The sequence below is a fragment of the Xylaria bambusicola genome, assembly GCF_022495145.1.
Source record: "Xylaria bambusicola strain CBS 139988 unplaced genomic scaffold F5B22scaffold_56, whole genome shotgun sequence".
Lineage (NCBI taxonomy): Eukaryota > Fungi > Ascomycota > Sordariomycetes > Xylariales > Xylariaceae > Xylaria > Xylaria bambusicola.
Window position 1 is genome coordinate 1 of NW_025953609.1, and position 19564 is coordinate 19564.

At 45.3% G+C, this 19564-nt stretch overlaps 5 protein-coding genes across 5 annotated transcripts; 3 read left to right on the top strand and 2 right to left on the bottom strand.

Moving 5' to 3' along the window:
• Nucleotides 1-3327: 3327 nt before the first annotated feature.
• Nucleotides 3328-6143, bottom strand: F5B22DRAFT_623269 (uncharacterized protein). The gene has a single exon (XM_047976034.1). The coding sequence runs from the start codon at nt 5992-5994 to the stop codon at nt 3418-3420; it is 2577 nt and encodes an 858-aa protein (XP_047826725.1). The 5' UTR covers nt 5995-6143; the 3' UTR covers nt 3328-3417.
• Nucleotides 6144-6210: 67 nt separating this feature from the next.
• F5B22DRAFT_444377 (uncharacterized protein) lies at nt 6211-7686 on the top strand. Its single transcript, XM_047971897.1, has one exon. It carries the CDS (start codon nt 6333-6335, stop codon nt 7569-7571), a length of 1239 nt encoding a protein of 412 aa, XP_047826726.1. The 5' UTR covers nt 6211-6332; the 3' UTR covers nt 7572-7686.
• A 1-nt stretch (nt 7687) lies between these two features.
• Nucleotides 7688-9530, bottom strand: F5B22DRAFT_444376 (Sialidase). Its single transcript, XM_047971896.1, has one exon. It carries the CDS (start codon nt 9158-9160, stop codon nt 7844-7846), a length of 1317 nt encoding a protein of 438 aa, XP_047826727.1. The 5' UTR covers nt 9161-9530; the 3' UTR covers nt 7688-7843.
• A 1564-nt stretch (nt 9531-11094) lies between these two features.
• On the top strand, nt 11095-12399 carry F5B22DRAFT_650603 (aspartic peptidase domain-containing protein; the record flags this gene model as incomplete). Its single annotated transcript, XM_047979337.1, has 3 exons — nt 11095-11196; nt 11255-11408; nt 11459-12399. 3 exons carry the CDS (start codon nt 11095-11097, stop codon nt 12397-12399), a joined length of 1197 nt encoding a protein of 398 aa, XP_047826728.1.
• A 2240-nt stretch (nt 12400-14639) lies between these two features.
• Nucleotides 14640-17854, top strand: F5B22DRAFT_650604 (uncharacterized protein; the record flags this gene model as incomplete). Its single annotated transcript, XM_047979338.1, has 3 exons — nt 14640-14887; nt 15004-17414; nt 17550-17854. The coding sequence occupies 3 exons, from the start codon at nt 14640-14642 to the stop codon at nt 17852-17854; spliced, it is 2964 nt and encodes a 987-aa protein (XP_047826729.1).
• Nucleotides 17855-19564: the final 1710 nt, after the last annotated feature.

Genomic DNA, 19564 nt, shown 5'->3' on the forward strand with positions numbered 1-19564 from the left:
TAATATAATATTATTTAAAATAATAAACTTTATTAAATTTAATTTAAATATTATATATTTATAAAATATATTTATAAATATTAAATAATTAAAAGATAAAAGAAAAAAATATACTTTATATAATTAATAATAAAAAAGTATTAATTTTAATTAAAAACTTAATTTATAAATAAATTAAGCTTATAATTTTAATAAATATTTATAATTAATAAAATTAAATTAATATTTTTAAATAATGTTTTTAAAGTTAAATTAAAAGTATTATTTTATTATTAATCCTATAATAAAGTATATAGAAAATTCTAACTATATAAATATTCCGGCTAATCCTCGAAGCGTAACGCCCTTGCTAAAAGCGCCCTTATAGGTACGCTTTTGTTGGGGCGCAGTACGCCCTCGTCAGGGGCGCACTGCGCCATTGGCCAAGAGCGCTGCGCCACTAGCGAAAGCGTTGCGCCGCGCCACTAGCGAAAGCGCTACGCCGCTGGTGAAAGCGCCGCGCTGCTCCGTCACAATAATTAAATATTTATTTATTTTTTATTATTACTTATATATATATTATTATTAATAGCTTTATTATTATTTTTATTAAAAATAATAAATAACCTTTAATATTAATTATTATAGCTTTTATAAATTAAGGTTTAATCTTTTAATTAATTAAAAAGTAGTTATATTTTTATAAAAGTTCATTATTAATATTATTATATACTTTATTTAATATTTATAATTATTTAATTTAAAAAAGAGTAATTTAAAAATAGTATTTTATATTAAAAGGCCCTTTACCTTTTTAAAAATAATAAGTTATTTTAATTACATTTATTAGCTATATTAATTCTTTACCTTTTAAAGCCTTTTTATACCTTTTTCCTTTATTTTAATTTAACTTTTTCTAAATTCTTTACTTTATATAAAATCTTAAATATATATAAAAGTTGGAAAAGGCTTATAAGTATATAATATCCTTAAAGGATAGCCTTTTAATTTATAGTTTAAAGATTTTAACAATATAGCTATATAAGAAATATTATTAAAGAGGTATTATTATAATTATAGTTAAAAGTTTAATTTAATATATTATAATATATTTATTTAACCTTTATTAAAATTAATTAATTAATTAATTATTTAATATATTATAATATATTTATTTAACTTTAATTAATTAATTAATTAATTATTTAATATATTATAATATATTTATTTAACCTTTATTAAGATTAATTAATTAATTAATTATTTAATATATTATAATATATTTATTTAACTTTAATTAATTAATTAATTAATTATTTAATATATTATAGTATATTTATTTAACCTTAATTAATTAATTAATTAATTATTTAATATATTATAATATATTTATTTAACCTTAATTAATTAATTAAATTAATTAATTAATTAACCTTTATTAAATTTTAAAAATACTTTTTAACCTTTATATATATTTAAAATTAAATATTTATACTTTTAATATTAACCTTATTCCTTTTAATAAAAAGTTATACCTTAAACTATTAAGCTATTAGGTTTTAAAGTATATTATTATTATTATAAATAAAAATAGATAAACTATTTTAGCTTTATTATTTTAAAATTATTATTTTATTATATAATAGTTATAATTTTTATTTATATATAATTGCTATATAATTTAAAATACTTTAATTAAAATGTTTAAATATTTATATTTAAACCTATTATATAAATATTAATATAAATTAATCTTTCTATTTATTTAAATATATAAATAATAATAACAAAATTTTATAAAACCTTTTAATTTAACTTTAATATTTAACATTTAATAAAGCTATATAATTCTTTTAATTTATAGTATAAAAATATTAAGTAATATTATAAATTAGGCTTATTTAATTAAAGGGTTTAAAGTTTTTAAAGTAAAGATAGTAGTAATAAATATATATAATATTCCCCTTCCCTTTAATTAATTAATAAATATACTTTAATAGTTAACTATTTAGCTATAAAAGGTTATAATTAAGCTTAACCCACTTTTTACTTTTTATATATTAAATAAAATTAATATACTTATAAGCTTTAAATATATTGTTAGGATTTGGCCTATAGTATGAATTATATACTATTTATATGGTATGGCTACTTTAGTTCAAATGGAGTGGATGTGCGGCCAACCTAGGGTACATGTGCGGCCAACCTAGGTGGCCTGGTAAAATGTAAGTAAACCAGTGCCTTTGGAGATGCAGCTGTGGTACCTACGGCACATGAAGCTGAAGTATTTGGCACAGGCACCATGCTGCAGATACATGGGATTTCGTGCAGCGTGCATGCAGCACACCTGAAGATAAACCTAAATAGAACCATAGAGCTTGGCAAGATCTAGCAGCACACTTACATCTGATCGGACCAAATGTCTTACTTGAGGGACTCAGGTCTTCCTTGGTTGATAAGGTAGGTAAGTCTTTAAGACAAAGAAACGACCGCTACCTAGCATCTCGGTTGTCCTTGCCGCTTCTAAACGTGTAGCGGGCTTGCTACAATCAGGGCAGAGATCTGGGCTGGGAATCTGATGTTATTCACAATACAGTGATCAACTAAGGCTGCATGAGTCGTTGACGAACCAATTCCTTCTTGGCCTTGATGGCTTAACTCGACTCTATATGCAACTGGCCTGCTAGCCCTAACCGCCTGGTCTCAAGGGCTTGTTTCATAAAGCGGAGTCTGTATAACCTCACTTTCCCATATTGTCCAATGTTACCTACATGTCTTCAAAGATCACGAACAGCCTACGATGGCCTGTCGTACGGCCGAAACGCAAGACGAACTATATGTTCAACTTGTACGCGTGTAGCACTTGATCAATTTTTTATCTACACGCTCTGTCCTGTCCGATTCCCTGGGAAACTCCCCCAAACTTCAGGAAGATGGACAAGTAAATTCACCTCGACCCCGAAGTTTACCTTAGGTAGCTATCTAGCAGTCAATGGTGCATATATCCTTAGGCACTCATTTCAGCACAGATCTGAACACATCAACTATGATTCGCATTAGATTAAGTCATATTGAAATTTACACACCTTGTACACCCCACGCGCCTGCAAAAGGAGGACTCCATGGATATGTAGACTGGATGCCATTGTCAACCTTGAACCGATCCATGTCAAGTAATGCAATCTCTAACATACACATTCAATGATAACGGCGGTTCAGAGCTCGCTTTACACTAGTATTGTTTTTGGCACGTCTTCATGCCACATGAATGGAATTGGGGATAATCAAATGTCGAAGCCACGAAAAGTGAGGGGGCAAAGAGGTACTCGTAGTTAAAGCCGGGGAAGGTTGTTATAGAATGTACGTGAATTTTAAATCTATGGGTATCTTCATCATTATATATAAATCCTGACTATGCAGATTGTATTATACACACGGCTAGGCGGCTATTGCCTCCAGCCGGCTATCATGCACATTGCTCGTGTGCGCATCTGCCATTAACCTACGCCGAATCGCTTCAGAGCCACCTCTCGCATCTGCAGAAGTATAGTTCTCAACTTCTTCCGCCGTTGGCCATCTCCAGTTCCCCCCATCCGCGACGAGACGGTCCATGCGATCCTCTAGCTCTTGTTGTACACCCTCTTCAAGGGCAGGGCTAGCAAAGGCCTGGAAGGCGCAAAAAGTCTTAGCTATCATGGCTGGCCCACGATTGCTGTAGCGTTCGGCTTCCTCTTTGACATAGCTGTAGTTATCTAACATCCAAAAAATAAGCCCCGTCATTTGATCTCGGGCTTGTAAGAATGCGAGAGCTCGCATGTATGCATGGAGGTGAGGCGGGCCCATTGGATATTGCAGATTAAGCATTGGAGAAGACGCCGGCATTCCATCAACAATCGGTGTTGTTAGTTTGGAAAAAATCGAGCTAGTTATTTCCAGTAATTGGTGTGAGTTAGGTATCAGAGGGGCATGTAGACGATCTACCTCTGGCAGGGATCTGAGTCTTGAGAGCGCCGCTTTCTGAATGGCACGGCAAAGTAGTATGAAGAGCTCAGAATCAATTCCCACCCTGCTGCGTGCAGACTGTACAATTTCCATAGACATCTTCAGAGCCTCAAGATCATTTTCTGCAGCAGGTCCATCCGTGACAGCTATATGAGCGCGTGCTAATGCTCGCAAGATGGCATACCAAGGAGGCCGAAAGGTTCTGCCTTCAGTTGTATCTGGGGAAAGTCTCATCGAAGTGAGAATGACGGCGTAGCGTATTCGATAGAGCTCGTTGCCGTAAATTTTATCATGACCTTGGCGATTGGGCTGTAACTTACAAAGCAGACGAATGTAACTGCTGAAAGAGAGAAGTGGTATTCGCCTTAGGGACTGTGTGAATGATAATCTATAAGCAGCGAGAGACTCGGTAACATCAGAAGGTACGCCACTGTCATGAAGATAACGCAGTCCTTCTTCAACAGATCTTGCGTTTATAATCAGATTGTGGAGGCCATGACCTCCCGGTCTAATGCCACGACTCATCATCTCAGCGTATAGTTCCGACACAGTGGGAGGAGATAACCGAGCTAATTCATACTGGCTGTAATTAGCATCGTGGACGGGAAATGTCTCTCTCGAATCACCAGGTAACAGATCTCCGCTCCATTCAAGGTCCACTGGTGCTGCCTGAAGCTTCACGAACATTTCGTTATAGACTGGAAGAGTAGGTGCTAGCCCAGACTTTTCCGCAAAGTTGTTGAAAGCTTTCCAAGCCTCTTGGGAATTGCGGGTCGCTCTGATGCTCATGGCCCAGCGAGAGTAGATGTTTTGCTCTTCCACCTTACCGGTCCACTGCTTCGGCGGGAGACTGCGGGTCTGTATTGTAGGGGAGCCCTCGTCGGTACCGCCCAAGACGTCTAGCGCCCTGTCATATTCATCTACTGGATAGCCAGCTTCTTGCATGAGAACCCCGGCTTTTACACTTCTGGATCTGTCGTCTTCAATGCTCCGCTTCGTATCCCTTCCATCAAAGTCCTGCCTATATGGCGGCCACGATTTAGCATACCGCAATGCGACTGCTCTCTCCTTGCCTGATTTCTTTAATCCAACAAGCACTTGTCGAATAGCCTGATAGCTAGCCTTGTTAATGATTAATGGCTTTCTCAGCCCATCCGACATGGTTAGAAGGTTTTTTTGCGCCCTCCAATTAAATTCCATATTGGCAAGTGGTTGATTGGATGCATGCCTCTTCAAATGATAGAGTGCTGTATTATAGACGGTACACTGATCATGGTAATCAGTGTTGTGAAGCGTATGGTGCGGATCATTTGGAATAGATTCAATGTAATTTGCCGCAAGGCGAGCAACAGTAACAATAGACGGAGGGTGAACAACCTGAACGTGGCGAACGAGGCGACGCAGCACTATAAGGAACTGGGATACGGTGAGGATCTTCTTCGGTTCGACTTGAGTACCGGCGGGCTTCCTATACAGCGTCATATGATGCTTAGAGATATACTGCATCAAGGAGGATAATGTCCCGGCATTTTGAAATGTCTCACTCCGGAGGAGAAGAAGTAGAAGGAAGATAGGCCTCGGGGTATCAGTAGAGATAAGACGCTGCACGCGAGTATCCTCATCCTTTCCAGAGAGTATCCATATCCAATGGTCGACATCGTCCCATGACCACCCCCTCCCGGCTAGATTGTTGAAGGCATCTGTCCAGTCGGCTTTAGTCTTCTCAGCTATGTCTGTAGCTAAAGGTCCTTCTGACGACAGATCTTGACTTGCTAACCACCTCTGTAGGGTTAGAATCGGGAGGCGGCCACTTCGCAAAGAGGCCGCAAACCGATAGGCAATTTGATGCCTTTTCTTTTCTTCGTCAGACGTACGCCTTAGGCGTAGCGCCAGGATAGAATTCGGAGAAATAGGAAGCTTACGCTTCGCGGTCGTCTTTCGGGATAGCGCCTGGCTCCAAGCGTGTTCAGATAGCAGCCGCCCAATCCCAGTCCTTGCGAGCGGTTTTCGCATGTTTTGTTTTTATCTAGATCTAGAGGGGGCTTCACCCATTACGATCTAGCAAAACTGAACGTAGAATTTCCATAGCTACCTAGGTAACGAGCGATATACCAATGTTGGGGAATTTGCCATTGATGCTATTCAGCCTGGTAGGTAATGATGAAGATAACAAGAACAATATGGCGGGTAATGCTTATCGATAAAGATTTTCTGTCCAAACCACACCTACCTAAGTCCTTATCGGGCTCGGCTAGGTGGGTAGGTAAAAGGTGGGCTTTTCCACTTGACGCCATTCACTTCATGCTTTCCGCCTCGATTGACTCGGCCCTCATGGCCACACGATTGAAGCCATGCGATGTCCTTTGCAAAAGGTGATCACACCTACTTTCCGAGGAATACACACCAGAGCCCTCACTCCCCGGCCGTTACGACAATTCCACCAGACAACCGTCGCATATCTGCCTCGGAAACGAGACTTCTTCACCTCAAACCAACTTCTAAAGGCAGATGAAAGAGCTAACAGCTCTGACATTTTAGAAGAATCTTCGAGAGGCACGGAGACATCGAGAAATGTTCAGACTGCCCCGTTGAAAAGAAAACCTGTGCGAGCATCTGCAGCCAAGAGTCTTCGACTAGGCTCTGCGACGAAACCTTCGAAGGGCACTAACACTTCGAGAAAATCCGCTACCCTGGAGATTACAGATCACGATGATACCGACTCGAGTCGATCCATCCGCGCAATATGCGTTGCCCAGTCCTTTAATATGACACAGGTGCAGGAGATTCTCAGCTTTCATGGCTTCGAGCTAGATCCGGATGGCATCGAGTTCGACACCCAAGCTGTCGTCCATGCGAGGGGCGTAAATAATGGCGATATCTTTGTCTTTCCTTCAGGAACCGTGGTGACGTGGTCCATGCCAGAAGACATACTGATCAAGCTTGCATCAAAACACTTGATCCGAGCCGCGAGCTTCCCACATCTGAATCGTGCGGAACTGGAGATGCTCGAGTTTACCGCGGATGACACTCGAGACACAAGTTATATGAGAGGCGAAGTTGTCATACTTGGCACAAGAGTTCAAGACACGCTGAACAATAGAGTAGATACTACTCTGGCCAAGGTTGCTTTCTCAAGTGGGCTGGCAAGAAGCCCGAAACTAGCAGTGCTAGAGACTGATCTCGAGTCCCTTCTTCAAGAATCGAAAGCGACATTGAATGTGCTTGCAGCAGGGTCACAAAGCAAGCTGAAGCGATCATCTATCATAAAGATGACGGGTCAACTACTGAGCCTACGGTCACAACTGAACCACTATTCTGATATCACAGAAGAGCTTCCAGACATGTTTTGGGAGTCAGAGTCTAAACTCGAAGAGTACTACAACCAGATTGGTGCTGCGCTATCTGTTCGCCGGCGGATCGAGATTCTCAACAAGAGAATTGATTACGCAAATGAAAACGTGAGCGTTCTCCGGGAGATGATTAGCGAGAAATATGGCCATAGGCTAGAGTGGATCATCATTGCGTTGATCACGGTTGAGGTTATGTTTGAGCTTAGGAGAGTATATCGTGAAGACATAAGTGAAGCCTAGGCAGCCCTAGCACGTGTACTTTATCCTGTTACCACTGATATTCAATTCCATTTATCAATCTTCGTAGCCTTTGTCAGGTCTAAGTCTACGCCTATTAAATACTTAGCAAGCTTCGCACTCCGTCTTATGCTTCAACGACACAAATTGAACCCGCGTCGGGTGCTTGTTTATAAACGAGGAATGAACTACACATGTCAAATGACGGAGTACGACGAGGTGAAGGTTAAGTTCAAGATGTATACATAACCCATGCTAGCAAACCTCCAATTTATCTAGGATGAAACATGTAACAGCCTTCCTAGAGGCTTCCCGTTCTGCTCATACACAGCCATAACCTCGTCCTCAGCCGTACAAAGCACGCCGGGCCAATGTGCAGGGGCGGCGTGAACTAGGACAGGATGTTCCGACCAGCGAATCTTCCCTCGATTAACCCCATCCGCAAATACAGCTTTGACAGCCGCCCTGTGAGGCCATTTCTTCTCTTCCACATCTTCATCACTCATGAACACCACGGCCAATTTCCCACCTTTACAAGCCGCGATCTGTGGGGACCCCGCATTCCTCTTATCGCCCCGCGGAACGTACACCACGCCGCGGTCGCCCCAGGATCGGCCATCGTCGTACGAGACGACGTACTCGAGGCTGAAATGCGGGTGTCTTCTCGTGGTCTCGAAGACCATTACGAGCGCTTCGCGGCCCGTCGAGGCGTCCCACGTCTTCGCGATGCCCTGCATACCGTCGCGAAGGTTCTCGGTATGCGCATGGCACCGCAGACATTTTGGCTCTCCGGTCCACGTTTCACCGCCATCAAATGAGTCCACGCTGAACGTCTCCTGGTTATTATGAGCGAGCTCGCCGGAGTACGTCAGTTGGACGTAGGGCACGCCGTCGGGAGTAGTAGCAAGTCGCATGAACGGTTCCCATAGGCCCATGCCGTTGCTTGCGGCTGCTGACTGCTGCGCGGCCTGGGACGCATAGCGCCATGTTTTCCCGCCGTCTGTACTTTTACACACTGTGATGCGGAAGTGCGTTGGCTTGCCATCCGGCCCTTTGGCGTGATTACGGAAGGCCGCGAGCACTGTTGGCCCTTGGCCCCGGACAGGCACTTCCAGGAGAAATCCGTTGTCGACATCCCCTTGCCCTCGTGTGATCTCGCTGTAAGGAGCGAATGACCGTCCATTGTCTGTGCTGCGCGATACCTTGAGGACATGCATCCCCTCTATCATCCGTGTCACTACACATAGGAGGGAGCCATCAGAGAGGCGGCAGAGACGAGGGTACGTCCCGCCCTGATTCAGAGGTATCACATCAGAACTAAGAGTCCAGGTGTGAGATCTGTGGGAATTCGATCCATCCGGCGCTGGATTCAGCGGCGCTTGGTGTTGCTGCTGTGGCTGGAATTGCTGCTGGGGATGAGAGGGTGGATGAGGTTGGGATCGATCCTCTGATCCCGAAGGGTCAAGGTGGTTTTTCACCTTGCTCATGAGTTTGTGACCGATGCTTCCCGCCATTATCAGCAAAATGATGAACCTCACTTGTTTGAAAAGCAGCCTCTTGAACCGTGGCGAAACCGAGACATAACGGCTCATTTCAGCGCTCGGCTGTCAGGGCTACTAGCAGTAATTACAGCTGGATTATGTGTCGCTGATGTCAGGAGCATACGCGTCGTGTCCATGACGAATGTGCACTCCACTACCTATCCGGCCTTGGTCTCTACTAGGCCGGCCAGAGCCAGTCGATTGGTGCGCAGCGCCCGACCAGATCTACCGGGGAATAAACGGTATTTGTGACGTTGAATGGCTGTTTCTAGGCTTCCGTTATACCCCTGTCGATTTATACTTGAAGACATGCAGCTTTTAAAGGGTTTCCTTTTCGAGACCTAGTAGAGACTTATCGCCAAGTCTGAGGAGATCTGGCAGGTGACCATCCGGTTCATCGGCATTGCATTTGCATGTTGGCTGTACCTGAGACTAGGTAAGGATATTGTCGCCTAGAATCTCCATGTTTTAATAGGGAAGAAAGAGATTATTCTCTTCCTATCCGGACGACCTTTGCGACTATGCCCGGAGACTCGACTGGTCGTGTTGTTGGGACAGTGGCACTCAATCTGACGCCATTCTATGACTTATCATTGTACTATCATCGTAATAAGAACCTGACACCTTCCGCTATGTTAATCATGGAGTTTGGTTTGTTCTACTATGAATATTGTTATGGCGATCAACAGCAACATATGTTAATGACCGGCAACAGCATCCCGCTAAGTCAGTTGGTTCGACAGTCAAGGATTGAGAGCGAGCTGCGTGTTTGCTCCTCGCAACAAATCCCCCAGTTCAGGTTGCCTGTATCGCTCCGTACGTAATTGACTAGGTCCTTGCTCCTACTCTCTCAGTTACCCGGCTAGAGGGGGAAAACGACGCTTTTAGACATAATGATATTATTTAACATATGTGTTGAGAGCTATTCGAAGTATGCTAGGCCAACGAACTGAAAGCATGAAGCATTCCAAGTTGGAACTTGGCCTACCGTGTGCTTGGGGCAAGCTAACATGGTCGCACTACCTATTACAGTACCTAGGTATGCGAAGGTCAGCGCATCACTCTTGGATTCAGCATCACAAACAGTTTGGTACAGATAATCGTCACATCGCCGTGCACTCATCAATGCTGTTTTCGAAGCACAAGCGCAAGATAACCGTATCCGTAAGGCAATACCATGGCTGACAGGATTGCATTTTGGGTGGATGTTCAACTCGCCTTATCGAGGAGCTTGTTTACCTGGTGAGCCTGGCTGTTGCTCGGCCGTCTCTAACTGCGTCATCAGCTCCTGCCTTGGGCAATGAATGGCTGGTCACAAGCTAGCAGCCCGGGTATGCACGTGCCACCCAATTCACCAGGTAAGGTAGGTACCTGTATAGTAGGGGCGTCTTTATCGAGAGGTACCTATGTACGTTTATGCCCTGTACTTAAGTAGGTACTAGGTAAGTACCCTCAGAATTATGCTGTACCTAGCGAAGTCAACTGTAGGTACTGCAAGAGCTGTTCAGGTAGGTTTTGAAACATCCACTCTCGCCACCACTGCGACCCTTCCAGGTTGCATGATCTGATTTTAGTTTAGTGCTGTTACTGCGTTGGTGCCTGCCTAAGCTTAGTGCAGTACAGATGCGGTACCAAGCGAATGCGCCGGGATACCTGCCATTCCGTGCAAGAGTGTGCCTGTAACCAGGTATCTGGGTACTTATCGCCCTGGTGCGGCCGACCATTGATGAGCGCAAAGGTGCTCCGCCCCCGGCCGTCCCCAGCCAGCGTCTCATCCTTCTATCCAGCGACCTTACCTCCCAGACCAGCTGCATCATCCAGCCTACCTACCTACCTACCTACCTATCTTCCTCTCCTCTCCTACATCGTCATCATCCATTCATCCCCATCACCTTTCGAGTCATTTAACGAAACCCAGCCGTATCGGATTGTTTTCGGTCCCGTTTGATTCTTTGCTTTTATCCGTGTAGTTGGAGTTGCCCATCATGAAGGGAGCTCTCCTCAGCGCAGCTGTGCTGCTTAGCTCCGCCCATGCCGGAGGAGTTCACAAGATGAAGCTTCAGAAGGTGCCTCTTTCTGAGCAGCTGGTACGTATTTAAAGGTTTCGAATAGTCCGCCGAAAATACTAATGAAAACGCGATACAGGAGACGATCCCGATCGAGACACAGATTAAGGGCCTCGGTCAGAAGTACATGGGCGCTCGCCCCGACAGTCATGCTCAAGCGGTCTTCGAAGGTGCTGGCATGCACGCCGAGGCTGATCACCCTCTCCCCATCTCCAATTTCATGAATGCTCAATGTTCGTATGACCGCAATCCAAGACATGTTATTCTCTCTGACTTGTTTCAGATTTCTCCGAGATCAGCATCGGCACGCCGCCCCAGGAGTTCAAGGTCATCCTCGATACCGGCAGTTCTAACCTTTGGGTTCCCTCACAATCTTGCGGCAGCATCGCCTGCTTCCTCCACAGCAAGTACGACTCGTCTTCTTCATCGACCTACAAGAAGAACGGCACCGACTTCGAAATCCGCTACGGTTCCGGTAGCTTGAGCGGATTCGTCTCCCAAGACGATGTAACCATTGGTGACCTCAAGATCAAGGGCCAAGACTTCGCCGAGGCCACCAGCGAGCCAGGCTTGGCCTTTGCCTTTGGTCGATTCGATGGTATCCTGGGAATGGGTTTCGACCGCCTCTCAGTGAACGGAATCGTCCCTCCTTTCTACCAACTCATTAACCAGAAGCTCATTGACGAGCCCGTCTTTGCTTTCTACCTAAACAGTGAGAGTGGTAGCGATGATTCCGAGGTTGTCTTCGGTGGTGTTGATAAGGACCACTACACTGGCAAGATTACCGAAATCCCCCTGCGCCGCAAGGCTTACTGGGAGGTCGACCTTGATTCCATCTCTTTCGGTGGCGAGACTGCTGAGCTTGACAACACCGGTGTCATCCTCGACACCGGCACATCTCTGATTGCTCTGCCCACCGATCTTGCCGAACTTCTGAACAAGGAGATGGGCGCCAAGAAGGGCTTCAATGGCCAGTACAGCGTTGACTGCTCTGCTCGTGATTCCCTGCCTGATGTTACCTTCAAGCTGAGCGGCTATGATTTCTCTATTACTCCCTACGACTATATCCTTGAGGTCTCTGGTAGCTGCATCTCCACGTTCATGGGCATGGACTTCCCCGCTCCTGTCGGTCCTTTGGCCATCCTCGGTGATGCCTTCCTCCGGAAGTATTACTCCATCTACGATCTTGGTAAGGGAACTGTCGGCTTGGCTAAGGCGAAATAAACTTATAGTCAACGACGACTTGATACAATGATTATAACTACACTCGAAGGAAGCATGTGAGACTGAATGAACAAACTTTGGTAATTAGCTAGCTATTGATTGATCAAGTTGGATTAGGCGGCCTGATACATTATGGAACAGTCCGGTTCGAAAGTTTTGAAAGGCTTACCTCTTCAGCTCTCCTGTCTACTCAGGAGTGCATAGAGACTGGGTTTTATTTACATGTACAATACGGTCTACACAACATTGATTTTTTTCTTGCACCGTATGCTTAGTCGATTGCTTAGTGTTGTTTTTGAACCATCATTCTTTGTTATGTGAAATCAATGGCTCACTAATCAGGTCGCTTCATTTAGTTATTGCGTCTTGTTCAGTACAGAATCTAATCAGTGTAGCATCCTAGAAGTGACCTTTAATGTTTATACACAAATACACTGTTCCGACCAATACGTACAGACATAGGTAGGTCGTACGTGCTGTGTATCCAGTATCTCGGCACTATTTATGGGTGCAACTAGTTGTCATGCGTCACTCAACTGCCTACATACCTACCTAGGTAAGTATTTCAGAGTATCACAAGCTATAAGGAGGAGCAGACAAGTCGAAGGCCTTAGACCCCGATTTACATGTTTAGTAAGGACCCGGTTGCTGTGTTCCTGACTAGCCTTAAGTTGTGCTAGGTAATATCCGTATACAAGTATAGCTCGCCAGTAAGAAGTGCTAGAAATCGCGGACTCTAAAGTTAAGGAACCATCAAGTCCAAATCATGCAGTACCTAACGCATCCACCAGACGTAGAGCTGGCTCACAACTACCCACGTATGTACTGAAAGCTGCCCAAGGAGATTGAGCAGAGGGCTAGGCCCATGTCAGGCGATTTAGAGTGACGAATATATTCATCAAATGCCCGCTGAGGCGCGAGTAATTCTGCCCAAGTGACTGTTGTTATTAGAATGGATACTACTACTTCGAAGCTTGGAAGCTTGTGCCGATATAAGCTGCATTCAACACCAGAATATAGCTGGGTACTAGAATGGCATACCTTTTGTATGAATCCAGACCTAAATGCATTGCTCAGGTTAGTTGAGGGCAACAGAGCATGGTATCAAAACTGTCTTGAAATAAATGAAACAAAATATAATTGATAGAAAAACATCCGCTCCATGCGCATCACAGCATGCCTTTTCCACATATGATTATATTCAAACGTCTCTTCCCTATCATTCAAGATGTTCCATGCCTAATGATGTACATGTTCAGGTACTGGTATGCCATTTAGTAGGTACCTACATGCAGTATGCAGACAAGTGATGCCGAGAATTCACCCATAAAGGTATATGCTGTTTCAAGACTGCCACCAGCACTGGAATGCAAGCCACGTGATCTCATTCAGAGCGACAGACGGTACGTGATTGGACGTTATTGGACGAGAGCCCCATAATTGTTAGTGAATAGGTATTGGAACGTACTTAGGTCCCTAACCATACCTGCCCAGGTGCTCAATTTTCGCTGTTCCCAAGCCGCCCCCAAGCCAGCCGGCCCCCCCAAGCAAGAGCGAATGGCCCCAAGCCAAATCTGTCCGTCTTGTCTGTCGTCTAACTCTTACTTGCCCAGTCCCCAGTCCCGTCCAGTCCTGTCCAGTTCACGAGAGCCCTGTCTGCCCGCGTCTTCCTTCCTCTATCTCAGGGCCTTCTCGTGTCTCGAGAATTAGGTCAAGAATTAGCTCACAGCTGTCTCGCACGATTGATGCCACCTGGTCTCATCCGGCGTTTTCATTCCCGTCATCGTCGTGGATTGTCCTGGGTCTTCTCTCGAGTTCGTGAGTGTTGGTGCTGATGCTGTTGCGTCTTGGCTGTGGTTGTCGGAGGTTGCTAGGTCCCAAACTACGCTGAACTCGCCGCTGTTCTGCGAAATACCAAGCCGCCCTTTTTTTTTCGTCGCGACCAAACCGCAATCCAAAGCGTGCACCGTCGCGTACGAACCACCAACCAACACGTCCATTTCCACCACCTCCTGCACTCGTCCGCGCCGGAACCAGCACCAGCACCAGCACTGCTCGGTCCCAGCGTCGGTACCCGCATCCCAACAACGCCTTTTGACAGGATACAGGCATCCTTACTCCGCTGGCGGCGCGCGATAACGACCACAGCCGTCATCGTACCTCCACCTGGATGGATGGTATCTGCATCCGCCAGCAACGAACCACCCCATCCGCCCCTGTTTCTTCAATAGACTGTGGTCATGGCCTCGCCAGCCGTCGCGCAACCCAACAGGGTATCTACGCCGACGCCTATTTATCCAACTCCCGACGCCGACGCCTCGCAATCCATCAATGCTGCCGTCAAGCGCAAGCGCGAATCAAGCGACGATGACGACGGGAAGCAGCTAAATGTCCCTGACACGTCTGCTATTGATGCCAACTCGGATTCTGCCGAGCGCAACAAGACTTCTCCCGAGATGATCCAGAATTACTATCTACTTCTTGAGAGGTACAGTCTATCCCTTGCGACCATCAATTCGTGCTGCACGGCGCCTCTATTCCCGGCCCTCTCTATATGTATGCCTCCCTACTTGACAGCTTATGCTCACCGTCGCTTTGATATAGATTTGACACAACGCCTTCCATCTTGAAGCGCCCCATGCCCGAACCCGATCCTACTGGTGAACCCGAAGCCAAACGCCAGAAGTCGGTAGAAAACAGGCTGCCTTATTCGATTGCCGACAAGGTTGCACATGGCGAATATGCCAATGTTGAAGCCTTTATCGTCGATATAAAATCTTCCATTACTGATCAGCTTACTGAACTGCGACTCGCTAAGGACGGCGACGGTTTTTCAACCCTTGAATCCGCCATTGCGCCCGTTCTGGCGTTCCAAAAGAATGCTTTTGGGTTGTTCAAGCGTGAATTATCATATCCTAGGCCATCTAAGGATCTCGAGGTCCTGGCAGCCCTGGATCCTGCAAATGATATGCAGGCAAATGTCAACAGCAATATCATGCTCACCGTTTTTGGTGAAGCCCCCAGACCACGGCAGCTATATTCAAGTCTTCGACAGCCCATCGATAGCACTGCCGGAGCTGATGCTAGCTCTCACCCGCTTCGGGAGATTGATCTACCTAATGGTATCAGGCTAACTAAAGTTCTTCCTTATTCATTCCATCCTCCTGTAGATAAGGACAAGAAGTCGAAGACCTTGGGCGAATTGTTTCCAGCACCCCGTAATCTCCCCTCGTTGCCTCCGCCCAAGGCTCCAAAAAGCACCACTAAAGGCGTGCAAGTGGGCTGGCACAGACCTGAATTGACCGAGAAGTCCAAGTATCGAGCCGGATCATATTTCAGTCAGCCTCTATCGACAGGGAGCTGGTTGAACTACAGTAATGCCTCACCCACATCCCAGACAATGACAAAACAGCGCGAACGTGCTCTCAGCCTTGCAGGCAACAAGCCTTCTTCTTTGGAATTGGAGACATCGGAGCTAGAATCTCTTTTCCGAGGTGCTTTTTCCAGCTTCGCACCGTCAAAAGACGACTCAGCAGCCATGGTCTCCTCAGGTTTGATTAGCCACACTCTGTGGTGGCAAAAAGTTGGACAGCGCAGTTTCGATCGCTTGATCGATGTAGAACACGCTGATGACAGTACAGATGAGAGCGATCAGATGAAGGTGGACCCCAAGGATGAGATTGACGAGGAAACAATTCAGCGAGCAATTGACAGTTGGGACGACAGTGTTATAGATCCTAGTCTTGAAGAGGCTTGCTGTCCTCAGAAACCGGATGAGAAAAAGGATACCGACGATGTTCTTCAGGATGTATCGGATATGATTCAGACCCTCCTATCGTATCAGAAGAATCGCAATTTGACACTACCCACAGCAACCAGTCAAAGTCGATACGCCAATGATCCCGCACACAGCGACATGTTAACAAATGGGACGCAGGTGCTACCAGGAAAGGAGGAGACGGCTACTTACGAGGCTCTCAAGGCCCAGCTTTCATTAATTATCCAGATGCTGCCGCCTTACGCCGTTGCCCGTCTCAACTCAGACAAACTAGAGGAGCTGAACATCTCGACGAAGATTGAAATTCGCAGTGACGAGTATCAAGGCACCATGGAAGAAGACGAAGCGGCTGCTCGTGCTAGAGCAGCACAAACTGCCGCTGCCACCACAAATACTAGGCCAGTTTCGCATCGTTCGTCTAGTTCTTCTAGCAGTATGCAGTATAGTCAACAATATCACCAACCTTCGAATCGGGCTCCAGCAGCGACCCCACAATACTATCCTAATCAAACCCCGATCCGACCTCCACAACCTGCCATGCAGCGTGGATCGCAAACCATGCCACCAAATTACCAGCAAAGGCCTACCCCGAACACGGGTTATCGTCCACCGAACGCATATCAGAACACAGGCTATACTCAACAATACGTCAAACCTACATCTGGGTACTCTCAGCCTTCATATACGTCAACACCCACACCAAATCGCATGTATTCGACGCCAAATACGAAATACGTTCCTGGCTACAATAACCTGGGTCATTTGGGCAATACTCCGTCTCAACAAACTCGTTTCCAGGCATATAATCCTCACCCACCTAACACTCAACCTACTCACTATACTCATCAGTCTTATCAGCCGCATCAACAGCCGCATTCGCCGGCCCCCACACCCTCCCATGCTCCGTATGGACATTATGCCAACGGCACGAATCCAATGCCTCCACGGACGGCGACGGCCTCTCCGCACATTCACCACCAGCAACCCCACTCCCCACATGTGCCACCACAGGCACAGGGGTATCATCCTGCAGGCACACCTTCACGTCAGCCCTCTTATAGTGGGCCGCACATGGCTAGCAACTCACCACGGCCTTATTACCCTCCTGCCACAACACACGTTCCACCGCCGATGCAGAACCACCAGATGGGGAACCAACATCACGCAAGCCAGCCACATCAGACCTCAGGGACATCCTTCCAAACGTCTTTGAGCTCACACCAAGTTCAACAAGCCAGTAAGTAACCTCTTCTGTTTTGATTTCAGCTGTCATCTGTACAGCTAGGAGGTTCGACGGTTGTTATCTAATCCTATTCGTCCAGTGTAACTACCCAGGGGAGGAAAACCAGACCACTAACTCTAATATTGGTAGTGGATCAGGCTAAGGCTCGGTTTAATGCTCAACAAAGCGTCCACAAGCCCAATGAGAACCACGGCAATCCAATACTTGGTCAAGGACAAACGGGATCTTCCAGTCAAGGTCACCCAGGCCCTCCCGTTGGACTTGGTGGTATCGGTCTGGGAGCCAACAAACCCGTCAATGTGGGCTATTCCCAGCCAAGTCCAAGTCCTCAGCCCATGACGAGTATGCCGGCAATGAATGGTAGCCCCGCCATGCCGTACGTTACGCCGGCAGCGAACGGTGCCATAATTGCACCTGCTGGCAAAGGAGCCTAGAAAACTTTTATGTCAGAAGTAAGCAGGTTTAGCAGGGACTCCCAACAGCTAGAATTTCGGTTTCATCCGCTCTATCCACTCAAATGGCGAACTTCGAGAGGGTTGAGCCCTAATAGGTTACCAATGCCTCCGTATTCGGCAGTGGTATAATATTGCCACCTACATAGAGAGTCAGTGCATATCAACCGACATGAAAGACCCGTGCAAGGGTATGCTTTCGCCCTCCAATATTCAGCTGCACATTCTAACGATTCGAAACAACACACGTGGTAGATGGCATTGTAGGATAATGACATCGCGCTAGGAGTGGGGATAAAATATCCTACCCGTACTCATCATTTCAATTCACTTAGATATCTATACTTTGAAACCGATAGAAGGTCAAAGCAGGGATTCAACAACGCAAGGATCAATTCGGAGTTCTGAGATTTACTTACTGTACAACGAGGGTTTTCTTAAAAAAAAAAAAGTGCGGTGGGAGAACTGCGCAATACCCCGTTAATGGCGTGGAGGGTTCAGGCATTGTGAAATTCGGCGGATAGACTAATGCACTAGTCTTCGACGATGGATTGTAGTTAAAGTTAATTGCTGTACTGTTTTATTTTTCTGGTCACTGAAGTCCAGCTTGAGATGGGAGATTAGGTGTGGCCCGCATGAACCAAAAAAGGAGCGGAGGATAAGGTGTGGAAAGCGAAATTCCTACGGCACTGTATAAAAAGAATATTTGGAGCCTTCAAAACAGTTTACTTCCCTAAAGACGTACCTAGGTTTAACCGTTGAATGTCCCTCTCGTTGGACCGGATGGGTTTAGAATCTACGGCTGGCCCTTGCACATTGGATTTGTGTAGCACGCATGCTCTTTGGAAGTCTGGACTATCTAGGAAGGACAAGTCTAGAGAGAAGGAACTTAATCCTACGTGTATTGTTTTGAAAATGTTAGTCGTTTTGACTTTCTCATTTGCTTGGCGTAGTTGTAATTATCTTAAGTCTGGTGATAATGTCGTGGTAAGAAGCGGGTTTGTGCTTACTGATCGCTGGGTCCTTGCCAGGTTTAAGTAGGTAGGGTATGTAAGAATGATTCGCTGTACGCATAGATGTTTGTGTATGTAGATTTTTTCCGAAGCTGTATTTAGCTAGGTAGGTAGGTAGTAAAGTATTCTTTATCTTTGATGGATTGGATTTCCCTCTACGCTGACCTAGGCATTTATTGACAGAGCTATGTATATATATTTGGCGAGTAACTTCACTTTTAACATAGGGCGACAAAACAAGCTGTTGACGCAAGTTCGGAGGGTTCGCTCGATAAAGTAGCACGACAATCATTATGGAATTTCAAAATGACAGAACAGTATGATCTGAGCTGTATTAGAGTTCTTCAGAATGAGAACCCTGATGATGTATGTATGTATGGTGTATACAGAAAAATAACACAGTAGCTATGGCAAAAGGGTACAAGAGCGCGTTGAAGCAAGCAAAGTTGTTGAATGACCTAGACCCGGAAGAGCTGCCAGTGACTCCCGGTGCTCTCGATTTTGAAAAGCACTTGCAACGCCTGATGAATGCATGCAAGTTATACCTATTCTTCTTCCGTCCCTTTTTCCACCAGGAACCAACCAATCCTTGTAGTGTTAATAAAAAATAAAAAAAAACCATTTTGCGCTTCCCAGAGAACAGTTGAGTTGCCTCCACTATACACGCCTACTCGTCTAT

Bases quoted from the DNA above. Each gene is read 5' to 3' on its own strand.
- F5B22DRAFT_623269 (XM_047976034.1), bottom strand. From the start codon at position 5,994: ATGCGAAAACCGCTCGCAAGGACTGGGATTGGGCGGCTGCTATCTGAA.
- F5B22DRAFT_444377 (XM_047971897.1), top strand. From the start codon at position 6,333: ATGCGATGTCCTTTGCAAAAGGTGATCACACCTACTTTCCGAGGAATA.
- F5B22DRAFT_444376 (XM_047971896.1), bottom strand. From the start codon at position 9,160: ATGAGCCGTTATGTCTCGGTTTCGCCACGGTTCAAGAGGCTGCTTTTC.